This window comes from Charadrius vociferus, unplaced genomic scaffold, assembly GCF_000708025.1.
Source record: "Charadrius vociferus isolate BGI_N301 unplaced genomic scaffold, ASM70802v2 scaffold129, whole genome shotgun sequence".
Taxonomy (NCBI): domain Eukaryota; kingdom Metazoa; phylum Chordata; class Aves; order Charadriiformes; family Charadriidae; genus Charadrius; species Charadrius vociferus.
In genome coordinates, this window is record NW_009661374.1 from 4,117,836 (window position 1) to 4,130,594 (window position 12,759).

General features: G+C 41.1%; 2 protein-coding genes across 2 annotated transcripts in view; both read left to right on the forward strand.

Moving 5' to 3' along the window:
- The window catches only part of LOC104294285 (transmembrane protein FLJ37396), a 39,683-nt gene extending 32,160 nt beyond the window's left edge, over positions 1-7,523 (forward strand). Inside the window, exons 20-23 of the mRNA XM_009893871.1 lie at positions 4,016-4,171; positions 5,465-5,555; positions 6,438-6,575; positions 7,395-7,523. Of these exons, the coding sequence (XP_009892173.1) occupies positions 4,016-4,171; positions 5,465-5,555; positions 6,438-6,575; positions 7,395-7,523 (514 nt within the window). The remainder of the gene's footprint in view (positions 1-4,015; positions 4,172-5,464; positions 5,556-6,437; positions 6,576-7,394) is intronic.
- Positions 7,524-9,139: 1,616 nt separating this feature from the next.
- LOC104294286 (coiled-coil domain-containing protein 162-like) overlaps positions 9,140-12,759 on the forward strand; it is a 43,167-nt gene continuing 39,547 nt past the window's right edge. The window contains exons 1-3 of the mRNA XM_009893872.1: positions 9,140-9,147; positions 11,332-11,500; positions 12,635-12,684. Of these exons, the coding sequence (XP_009892174.1) occupies positions 9,140-9,147; positions 11,332-11,500; positions 12,635-12,684 (227 nt within the window). The remainder of the gene's footprint in view (positions 9,148-11,331; positions 11,501-12,634; positions 12,685-12,759) is intronic.

Consider the following 12,759-nt stretch of genomic DNA (forward strand, 5'->3'; position numbering starts at 1 on the left):
AAAGTTACTTCTTTTTAGAAGTTTTTAGACCACCTACTATATTTGGGAAAAAAAAAAAAACACAGAGAGAGGGACAGTGCCTGCATTTGTGTTGTGAGAGATATGTTTGCTTGTTACATGGAAATGGAGTCTACCTGGGGTTTCCAGATGTTCATTAGTTTCAAAAGTTGAGGCCACACTGCTCCTCAAAGCGTAACAGGAGAGGCTTTTCCCCAGTGAAAATACCAAAATTTTGTCAAAAAGAGGAGCAGGAGGAATTCACTGATTGAAGGAACATAAAGATGCCTTCTTCTGCAGAGTTTAACACAGACAATTATTTTAACCGCCTTCTTATGAAGACTAGTGCAATATAAGGCACGCAATATGTTCAAGGTTTGTTCACCACCAGAGGTAGGAAAGCGTAAAAATTGTTCTGGCTATGCTGATCCTTACAACGATAATGAAATAATCTACACAAGGGAAGCCAGTGTCATGCATTTAGGGAGTTATCAGCTGGAGAAGATGACAATTTGTACAGGAAGACGAGGAAGATAAGGACTGAGCTAATGGGGAAACTACAAAGGATAGTGTTTAACTACTGGCTTGGAGGCAGGTTATTGGTGAAGTTCCTATTGTTCAGCTCCATATTACTTGACATTTTTATTAATGATCTCAGTAGAAAACATAAGAGGGTGTTATTAAAATCAGGACATTGTAGTGCTGGCAGATAAAACTGATATGGAAAATAAATGGAATATCTTACAGGAAGAACTCACGGTTCTAGGGACTGGAGTAGCCAAAAGGAGATAAGCATCAATAACACAAAGCTTAAGGTTGCACATAATAATAGGAAATTCTCCAGTGAACTTTGAGCTTATTAGTTGGAAGCAACAGGGGAGGAGAACGAACTGGGCTTAGAGCTGGCCGTTGGATGATTGTAAGCTGCCAACATATTGCAACTGCAATATCCTACTGTGAATCAGGCAATGAGTTTTATTAACAGTAGAGAGGGGGAGAATTGATGCTGTGTACATGATTCTGGTGTGGCCTCACCTGGGTTATTAAATATAATTTGGAGATTTGTGTTCAGGCAAGATAAATTCAGATTGGAATGGGAGCAAAGATGACCTAATAGCATGCTGAGGGAAAACAGAGAATACATTTTACAAAAGCAAATGAAATATCTTGGCTTGTTTATCCTAGGAAAATGAAGGCTGAGAGAAGATAAGATTGTTCTCTATAAATACACCAGGAAGATAAGCACTAGGAATGGAGAGGAGTTATTTAAGCTAAAGGTCAACTTTGGCAGCAGAACAAATGGATCTAATCACTGTGAATAAATTTAAGCTGGAAATTAAAAGGGGATATTTAAGAATGAGACAACAAAGTTCTGGAAGGGAAAGAACAAAGGGTAGAAAACTAAGTTTTAAAATGGGGCTTGATTAATTTATGAAAAGCATTTGTGAGGCATGATTGCTTGCAATAGCAAAGTTGTGTGTGTTGGATAGATGTCATTCCAGTCGAGATTATTTCTTCTTCTTAACCCTTTCTCTAGCTTTCTTCTTGAAAATTTAGAGTCCATATAAAAAGGTCAGCAGCATTTATTTTCAGCAGCTGTAAACCTAGCCATCTTTAAGATATGTGAGCCGCCACCATTCAAACTTACTTTGGTGGAAAATTTTCTGTCACAACTCTTTTCCGTTAAAATAAGAACTTCTTGAATAGCTATAATTTGGTATCTAGAACTTTCTTCGGCAAACTAACAAGCAGATTAATTTACTGCAACCCAAGCAATTCCATGAAGCAAGAAGGTCTCGTTTCTCGACAATTTGTGTTCCTTGGTTGGGTACTCAGCTCTCTAATAAAATACAGGTTCTAGTGAAACTTCTGCTGTTTGAGTTATCTCTGTGTTCCTTCACTCATACACATACATACGTACCTTTTCTGGTAATTTATAAGGGGTAAGGTTACACTGCAACTTTTCACTTAGCTGAAAAATCAATATCCAATCAGCTTTTTTCATGAAACTTGTAGGAACTTAATATCTTGAAAGCCCTGTCTCTGTGTCGGATTTCATTAATTTTCACCAACTGATTATCCAGATGAGACAGATGAGCAGACCGGATGGTCACACGGCTGCATTTCTTTTGGGAACAGGGCTAAGAGGACATACTCATCTGAGGTGACATACTTAGAAATCCCTGAAAAGTAACAGTAGATTGTGATTCTTCCAGTAAAGGATGGAAATTCAAAGGAAAGTTATGACAAAAAGTAAGACTTCATGACATGTATGTAAGGACATTAAGCGTAACATTACCTTTATTTAATAGAAAATGGTTAATTCTCTCTAAATTCCAGTATAAACATATCTAGTTTATTCAATGTGACATTTTGAGGGGCTATTTTTATATCTTCTTTTGATGTGATGAAGTTCACAGTTCATTATAATATCAACTATTAGAGACTCAGATTCAGACTGAAACATCAGAAAAGTTAGTAATCTTTTTTCCTGCTATGTAGAGTGAAATGAAGTGAGTGCACCTACATTTGTGGACTCCTCTACCTGATAGCATAGCTTCTATCAGACTTTTTGGGGAGACCTGCCAGAATTACTCCCATTACTTGCCTGTCTTTCCATTCCCAGAGTGGAAAGGAAACATCTAACAGTCCACATTTACATTGTGTATGCTGTTCCTTACAGTCCTTGTTGCTTCTCTTTATTCCTCAGTATTCATCTTCTACTACCTCATGAAAAGGGATATCCTTTGGTAGACTAGTAGAGCTAGACAGTGCAGCTTTAGTCTGGATTTTGCCTCTTTCTGTTTTTGTTGGACATAGTCACCTTTTTAATATCTTTTCTTTTTTTCTATTTTTTCCCCTTTGCACAGTACTAATAAGGTGATTTGTGTGCTGATGTCTGCTCTGTACAGGCTATTCATATGTCTATACTGGTCAACTAAAAGAGCAACGTTTATAGTAATTACATAGAGCTCTGTTTTAAGACCTTAGAGTTGATTTTGGCTGTGCTCCATATGACTATTGATTGATGCTCATGGTGTCTTTCATATATTATTTTGTCTCCTTCCCTTTTCTTTCCCTTACTTTGCAGGCAGGGAACGCTATGTGATTCTAAAGAACTAAGTCTTCTAGTTCCTATTTGTGTTTTTATCACGTTCTCACAGCATAGCCTCTCTGTGACCTGATTTCTTGACTGATAAAACACCTGCCTTAGATGTTAGGTGGAAGCAAGGGAGTACCTTATTTCTTTGTAGTCTGTATCAAAAAGTCAAAGTCTTACTTTTTACCATCTTCTTACACTACATGAGAAGAGGCATCACAGGTCAGATCAGTGTTTCAGTGGTTTTACCTCTGAAGGAGTGCAGAGATGGATCCATAGGGAGGGAATACAAAAAGCAGGACAGTGCCCAACTTCTGATGCTTGGTGCTTTAGAGCTTTCCTGAGCTAGTGGTTGCATCTAGACTGCGTGTTTACTGTCTGCTGATGGACTGCACTCACAATTTGTTATATTAGGGAGGTGGTATTGTGGTTGTGTAATACTGGGGGCTTCTAGAATAAATGTTTCTTAAGTTATGAACTCACTGTTTTAATAGTGATAACGTGTATGAGCTCTGCTTGTCTTTTGAAGCTTTCTCTCTGCTAGTCAGTCCTCTTCCCAGTTTCTAGTCTAAAATAATATTCTTCACCTCTCTGCCAAATGCAGTCCTTTCTAAATAGGAACAGTTAGCATATTTCCCTTGATTTGCCCTTGTGACACTGTAAACTTGCTATTGTCCTTTGTTTGTAAGTGCTGTCTGTGTCAATCGAACAGGCGACACTAAGCAACCATCAGCTATCTGGGTACAACACTTGTTTGCTTCATATCCATCATACTATTCCAGATGCCAATAAAAGTTTTAAGTTGAACGCAGATGGATCATTGAAATGAATCGGATGGATGTGGGTTTCTAGGTGTGCGCTGGTTACGGCAGACAGGAAGTTAATTTTTCAAATGCATCCACGTGGTTTTGTTTCTAGGTTATATAAGGCTTTTGCCATGGAAGCAGGTTTTGGGGAGTTCCATTTGTACCTGAGGCCCATGCTGTTTGAATCTGCATCTCACGGGGAGAAAGCAGACCACCTCCCACCACTATACATTACATCTCTCCTGGAAGACGACAGCTGTGTTGACAGGTAGACTGAAATTTTTGGAGTTTCACAGGGCATAATTTCTTTAGATTGGGTGGGATGAAGCCTTTAGTCTGCTTAGGATCACATATAAGCCACAAAAACTTCAGTGTATAAAATACATAAAATTATTCAGGCAGAAAATGTAAAATGCTGCATGATTTGTTTCCTTTTTGTATGGAGTCTGGGACTGAACAATGCTAATTTAAAACTGTTGAGCCGTGAAAGTGAGGAGACACCAAATTTGTGTGGCAATTTTGGGACTAAAGTGCATTTACTTTCAAAGTGAGGGATGCCTAACAGGGCTGCCCTGAAAGTGATTGCCCCAAACCCCATAGTAGCAAAACGGGACCTCAAAAACTGTTGTGAATGAAGTCCTTATTCTGAACACGAAGAAAGCTTATTCTCCTAGAGTTATGCCGCACTTCATGAAGTGACGTCATTGGTCTTTGTTTTTCAACTCAGTAGCTACTAGACCCAATCTCTGCACAACAAAAAGGCTATTTATTATCTTCCCTTTTCCCCTGAGGAAAGTGATTGGACCCAAGTAGATTTTACAGTTGCCTTGATTTGCTCTTTAAAGTGTTGGTAAATACGTGCTTCTGTACACACGTGTAAACACACCGCTTTGTGTGTAGTTTAGATCACGGTTTGGGAGGAAGAAAGGAAATAACCTGTGAGTTATCTTACTATATTCAGGGAGGGCATCCTGCCAGTTGTTCCCTGCTGACAGAGGCAGCAGGGCTCCCTTCCGACCTGTACATATACCACCTGCAGTCCCGTGCTGTTGTTTGCATCCTATTGCCTTGCATACACTATACCTGCTGTGCAAATTGGGCCGTTCCAAACAAGTTTAGCTATTGCAAGCAGCTTGGAATGAAACTTCAGCTCCTAATTGAATTGGGGCAGTGATGGATATCAGAGCTTAGAAGACTGTACAGCAGCACACAAAAAAAAAAAAAACACATTAGGAACCAATACTGGAAACTAAACAAGCAGCTTTTTCACTGGTTTAGACCAAGCTCATCTAGAAGGAGCTAGTAAGTCATCGTAAAGTCAACCACAAAACATCATGGGATACATTATTTTTTCTTTCAAAACTACTTCTGAAAACTAAAGCAACGTCCTAGTATCACTAAATTAGGGACTAGAGTGACCAATTCCATTATGTGTTCTACATTTAAAGGTGGAATGGAATGAAAAGTATTTCTGAATTTATCACTATTTTCCTTTCATCCTCAGTTTGGCTTGTTTCTGTGCCATACTCCACGTTTATAGATAATTTTGCTTTTATTGCAGATATATTCCATCCAGCTTACCATTAAGCATTCAAGAAATCGACAGTCATATTGGAAAGTTTAGTTTCCGTACAAGAGATGGTGTTATGCAGGTGAATGATTTAATTTGCAGAATAAGGAAAAAATGTGTATTATGTTATTATTTATTTGCTGGAGTATGTAAGGGCCTCAGTCATGTGTTTACTACACACTATAAACTTCTCTACTGTTTGCCTTCCTCTGAGTGTTAATATGATTTAGTCTACTGTTTTATAACTAATTTCCTGAAATTGCACTGAAAATTTGATTGTTAATGTGGCCTAATCCAGGAATCCTTACTGGGGTGAAACTCATTGAGTCAGCAGGGTTTAGTCTGAGTTTAGTTTATTTGTTAAATAAAGCAGGATGCCTGTGTGTGGCTGTATGCACACATAGTGATAACATTTGGTGTAGAGAGTTCTGTAATGAAAAAAACCAACCTTAGTCTTCAATGCTATTTGGCATACTTAGTCCTTCCCTCTTTCTATGGGTGTATAAAAACAGTATCACAGACCACCAGGCCATGGAGATTTCTTCTTTAAGGTTCTCTGCAAAGTCTCTTTCTTACCACCAACTCAGTCATGACCTGGACTTTGCAGCAGGGTGGCACGCAATAAAACTTTGCCAAGGAGAAACAAATATGTTTTATTTGGTGTGTACTCCTTTCCCAGCCTGTTTGCACTTTGCTGCACTGTCTAGCACTGAACTGCTCTACAGAGTAGAGCTGAGAATACAACTCACTAAATACAAATGAATGAAATGTTTCCTTGATCTCTACTTTTAGTCATGTTTCAATGATAACAACGTGTACAAATATAATAGAATGCTCTCCCTTGCCCCTGCTTTCATTAAATTAAGCTGCTGAAGTACTGCAAGACAAAGACCAATGTCTGTAAAGAAACCTGTCTTTTAAATGGCAGAAAAAATGCCTGACACGTTGTTTTCCCTCTCCTTAGCTCTTGTGTCCATCTGCAATAAGGAACATGCAACTTATTCTGGCCTGTCAGGTCATTCAGAAGAATGCTCTTTTGGTGGCAGTTCAGCAAGCCTCCTTTTGTTACTTGGTCCAGCCTCCCCGTACCCTGGACATCAAGGTTAGCAGCATCTTCTTCCTCACATTGCACTAGTAATAATGGGTTTTGTCAAGCTTAGCCCAAGGAGGCCATCTGTTAATTCTGCTTATAATCAATTGGATGGCAGCCCTGCGCAATACTTGGAACATCATCACTGATGACTGCAGGAACTGCACTGATTGTGTATTAGCATATGACATAAAAATAAATGGTGTCACATCAGTGATTTATTTAAAGTCTATTAGCTGGGTAAGTGATGAAGCATAGCTAAAAATATACCTCAAGAGAGAACTGAAAGAGGTTGGAGATGAATTGAATTCAAAAGGCATGGGTGAAATCTTATAGCCTGTGGTACACATTAAGGCTAGCAATCACAAACTGACCTTGAAATATGCATTCTTCTGGGATGGCGAAACCATCAGTTCCTGCTGCTTTCGTTTGTCCTGTCTTCTGAAAACAGAAGTATGGTCAACACTATTTCCAATGGGAAACATTCATGTCATCCTAATGCCGCAATATTGCTTCAAAAGCTACCTGCCAGGGTCACCAAGCCATTACTGTTCCTTACCTTATTTTTGCCTGCTTTTTTTTTTTTTTCATCCTATGTTTATGATCTGGTACTCAGGAGCTGCCCTTGCTTCATACAAGCTAAATTGTTGTAGGGCTCTGTGTTGCATTTTCTTATGCAGCTGTTGTGCCTCTTCCAGAGACAGCTGCATTATAGCGATGAGCTAAGTGACCTCGTATGCAATTTTGAATTTGTAAGCAAATAGAGATTCCTTAGGGATCTGGTCTTGCCTTCTGTGTTTTTATATTGACACATCTTTCCATGTTCCTTAGGACACCCCGTCCGTCCCCCCTCAGACCCCTCTTGCATCCCCCGATGCTCCCCACGCTCGGTCCCTGGCCACCAGGCAGTACCCTCAGCTCATTCCTGTGTATGGGAAGTGCCCATGTTTTGCTGTCTAGCTGGGCAAGAAGCACTGTGTTTTGTGGCAGGTTTGTAGCCGTGTGTGTGCTGACTGCCTGGCTGTGGTGCTGGGAGCCCAGCTGGGCACTGCCTCCTTGGAGCTAAGCAAACTGAGCAAAATGGCTAGGGGTCAAACTCTCCTTGCCTTTTCCCCGAGCAGGGGGCTGTCCTCACCAGCTGAATGCTGATTTTGCAAAACTGGAAGGAGCTTTATACCTTTGAGAACTCTGTTCTTATGCCAAATGTATTTAAAATTAGTCAGAGGGTTCAAAAGTTGCTAAAGATGGGTAGAACCAGCTAACGAAATGAGGCTAAAACATTTCCTGTGTGACACCAGTTTCTTTCTGAGTTAAAAATGAAAAATAAGACGTTATCGTGACTCCTTGTTGTCTCATTTTTGGTCACTTGGAGTTGCAGTGTGGGGAGGAGAGGGAAAGATGTCTTACACAGTTGTGACTTGCAAGCTTCTGAGCATGAGTTGCTGTTCCTAGAGCAGTGTCCTATGTATTTCCTTTCCTTACACCGGAGGTGAATGTAAGGAAAGTCCTAGGGCCAACACTCACCTCACAGACTGTCGGCTGCACCAGAACAAACTTGTTTCACCACTGCATGGTTTGCATCGTGTCCAACATGAGCAGGACAGTGATTCTGCACTGTACAGCTGAGATCTGTTGGACTAAACAAACTGATATCCTGACAGCCCACCAGGAAAAAGAGCTGCCTGCGGGCTGCTGAGCGGGAACCCTTCGCAGCACTGATCTCATGCAACTTTTGGCAACACATGGGCCGAGTCCCAGGGAGCTGCTGTGCTCTGCAGCCACTTGGTGGGTACCCAGACATTGGCAGCTGGATGGCCAGGTGTGCAGCCTCCCAGGGCTGGCCATGGTCTAGTTCATCCCAGAGGCTGGTTTCCATTCCCTCTCACTGAGAAGCCTGAGATTCCCCGTCTTCATTTATAATCAGATCCTGCAGCACCGAAATCCTCAGTGGAACTGATCAACCTCTGTTTCTTTCCGAAATCAATTCTCCACGATGCCATACAAAGTGCTGGTGTTGTGTGTCCCTGCTGATAACCATGAGTAGTCTTACTCTGGGAATAGGTCTTCATGCCCCAGTTGGAAAGGATTGATCTTCCACACATTTGAAGCTCTTTTACAGTCTAAATGCTGAATAGTTTCTTTTCCACTGAATGGCAGCGACTGTATTTTTCATTTTCAGGTGTCTTCTCTCTGTAAATCATTTAATGGGTGCTGCATCCGTTCTGGATCAGTTTTTGCTGATTTACAGTCAGCGGGTTATTAGCTAACTAACCAAACTTACAGACAGAGGACAATTAATACAACCAAGAGAGGCAGTGATAAGGAGGTCATGCATCTGTTATTCCAGATTAACATGTAAAATTGGAAGAAATCTTGTATAACCTTCTTGCATAGGACAGGGAGATGGTGGCAGGATGTCACGGGCTGTATGTGCACCGAGGGACACACCAGTGCCGTGGGTGGTATGGTTGCCCACCTGACACAGGCCAAGGCCCATGGCATCTCCCTTCAGCCCATGTGAAGGAGAGCTGGTTGCGTGATGCCAAGGGAGCTGTGTCCTCTGCAACACCCGCACCATGGTCTGGTTGGTTGATAGCCAAGACCCATGGGCTGTGCCATGAAGGCCACAGGCTTAACCAATCCAGTCTCACTGCACAATTAGTCCTCATGCAGACCAGTCTGTGTGATACTGGTCTAGGACCTTCAGAATGGCAAGCTCCCATGTATTGTTAACCTCAGTGCCCAGCTCTCCTCTACTGACTTTGTTTATAGGCCGAGACATTTCTCGGGAACAAAGACATTGCTCAAGTCTGCCCATTTACTTGTAAGGTAGTTGGTGACCACTGTTTTTTTAATACATGTTGGATATTCCCAATGCTCAGCCAAGCAGGAAGAATAGTTCTCTGGGCACTAAGTCCATTTTCTACTGCAACAGAGCAAAGGTGTTCTTTGGTAGATCCATCTGCAAGCTGGCACTGACCTAAGCCTAGCTAGTACTTAGTTAGGAGAAGGAACTCAACCCTCAAAATATAGCTTTTTTCCCCCATTTTGGTCTTTACCTTTGCCACTATTCACAAAAGAAAATAGCTCTCTTTGGTTTGCAGGGGAATTAATGTGCTTTTTTAGCTCCCTTGGACTTTAAAGTGCCTGTGCCACTTTTGAAGTATGACTTCAAGAACTTGGAAAAGTACTGCTTGTTCCTGCTTGGAAATCAGGATTATTTTTATATAAATATGCAGAAAATTCTGAGGTTCCTTCATACCAGGAGCCACTGGGTCTTAGATAGGTGATGTGGAGGGAGGAGTGTAGTTTTTTGTGTTTGTGGGGAGGCAAACTGATTTTCCAGACAAGTGATCTACATATACAATTATTTGTACATATTTGAAAGTGTGAATATCTGGGAATATTCATATTTTATTTAAAGCTGATTGAATGTAGAGAATGTTGTCTGATTTATAAATTGGGTACTGCCTCTGACACTACTGCTGCTACAGTTTCATTATGCCTCTGCTCAATGAGGAATGTTTTTCTTCTGTGACTTTCAATGATCCTAGTGAATTATTGCATCATAAAGCTAGGGTAAATGAAAGCATACAGAATTGCAAATCTGCTCTGATTTAGTAGGAAGAGCTGCCAGTCTTTATGAGAGCAGGCACAGAATTGATATTCCTGATATTTTAGGAAGGAAATGTAAGTCTAAGAAGTCAGAGCAGTTCAGCAAGTGGAAGAAATTCATTGTCTGGGAGTGAAGCAGAGGATCAGCTGCTGCAAGCAACCACACCGGCCACTTCATTTTCTCCCGGGCGTTCTCCAGGTTTACTCTGTACCACTAAAAGGTATTTGTTACAGACTGGCCAGGCCCGCTCCACTGGGTAGCTGTCGGTCTGGCACACGTGTAAATCCCAAGCACTACCTGATTTACATTGCACTGGGCCTCTGCTGTGAAAAACCATAGTGAGGGGCTCTTGATCATAAGGGCATGCTCCCAGACGCTGTGTTTCTTGGTGTGAATTGGTGGTCTGAGCGCTGTGGTTGTCTTGCCATACCTTGTCAATGGGACTCTGGCTTCACATCAAACCCCATGGAGATAACCTGTTAATTAAAGCAGGGAATCCAGATATCTCAAAGGAGTTTCTAAGCATCAGTGGGCCAGAATAAGGCCATTAAATATGACTTTGCTCCTCCTGTAGAACAGAGCTTGGTCTTGGTGCTCGTCTGCCCACTTACTAGCTCCTCGGCCCGATGTTGTGGCTCTTACATGGGGTACTGTGTACTAACAGGGTGCTGGCAAGACACAGTTAGAGCAATGTTTTATATTATTCAGTGCCGATCAGCTGGAAGTCAAGCACTGAAAACTCTATGCTAATTGAACAACCTGTGGTTTGAAGGTACAAATAAAAAGGCATTCAACATGTCCACCTTAGCCCAGGCAGCCCACAGTTTCTGTTACTACCTTAATGCCAGTACGAGAAGCTACTTTATTTTTTTTTTAAACTGTCATAATGTCTTTCATCATTTATTTCACTTGCACCAAAATGAAAAATATGTAGACTGGGAGACTTTCCCCAGAGCTATCTCATTTCTGGTCGCTAATCCACAAGACCCAGTATATTTGTACCTGTGGTAGATAAGGAATGAGTAAAATTAATGTTGTTGGAGAAGCTGTGTCTAATCTAAAGAATTTTTGGAGTGGTTCAGAAGGAAGTTATCAGTTTGCCTTTTGAGAGGTGACTCTTCTCAGCTCCCATGCTTTTTTCCCCCTCATTAGGCCTCCAGAAGCTTTCATTTCCATTCAGCTGGAGAAGCGGGGACCCCGAGATAGGATGCTGAACACTTTCACTCAAAAGAGAGAGGCGCTGGGCAGCATGCTTAAAAACCCTGTAAGTACGTCAGGAGGCTCCTCGGCCTTTTTGAGAGGGACTGTTGGGTTTTGGCACGTAAGCAAAGTGGTAGCTTTGAGTTAGTGTTGTACTTACTCCGTAGTTACTTTAGAAAGAAAGGTAAGCTGGCGGCAGTTGTGGAAACCTCAGCGGAGGGGAGGTGGCTGGGACGTGGCCAGGGTGTGCAGGTCAGGCGCAGAGCTGCAGATGGTGGCCTAGCTCCACCGGCAGTAGTGGGAGACTCAGGTGAACCTTCTTCCACTGTGCCGTCTCCCCGTGGTCTCCCATGGGCATGGCTGCAAGGCTGGTGGTGGAGAGGTGCATGGAAAGCAGCAGCAGTCTGCAGACACGTGGCTAACTAAAGGTTGTGGATGCTAACGGGCATCCTAAATCATTTCCAGCTTAGGTAAGGAGATAAGTTCTGGCTACAGTTATGCTGATAGGTGCAGAACTGCTTTGGGCTTTCACATATGAAGCATCCAACAGTGGTCCTAGCTAGAGACAGACACTATGTGCGGAAGGATCTCTTAATAAATATTTCTAGCAGTTGTATTATTTTTTTAATTTTAGAAGAATATGTGATAGTTATAAAAAAACAGTAATTGTAAAGATATCATGCTGTGTATAGATTTTGCCTTTTGCAAATTCCTCTTTATTCAGTGTCTAAATGTGAGAACATGGATCCTGGATTAAACTTCTGTAAAGGCATGGCCTTTAAGAATTTACCAGGTAGTAAAATCAAACTCCTTCTACACAAACACTTAATGGCTATTCTCTTTTTGAAATAGCATAAATTATTTAGTTTAATGTACTCATAAGCTTCTTGCCAGCTCAGTAGGCTGAGTGTATGAAGAAATAACTGCTAGCTGAAGAGTCTTTTAGGAAATATTACAGAATTTGTGAACAAAATTATACGAACCAGACTTGAATAAAATAATTCTGAATTTATTTACAAGACTTCCTTAACTGTCTACTGGGTCTGGCGTACTGGTTGAAATCTTTATTGATGTTTATCCTCCTTAAAGTTTTGGCATTTCATAGTTTAGATGTTTGTTATACTGTACATAACCTGGTAGGGTTTTTAAAATCATATTAATAGAAGATGTTATAAGTGTTTTGGTTTTGTTAGATTCACAGTACATGTAAGTCCTACATGCATGATACTAAGAAGAAAATATTGTCTCATTATAGGATGAAGTTCTAAAACTCAAAAGAGACATTATTGTTGAATATTGCCATAAGTAAGTATATCTGATATAGACATTTACTGTATGTCTAATATATGTTTAATACATATCTAGTGTGGACGTTTCCCT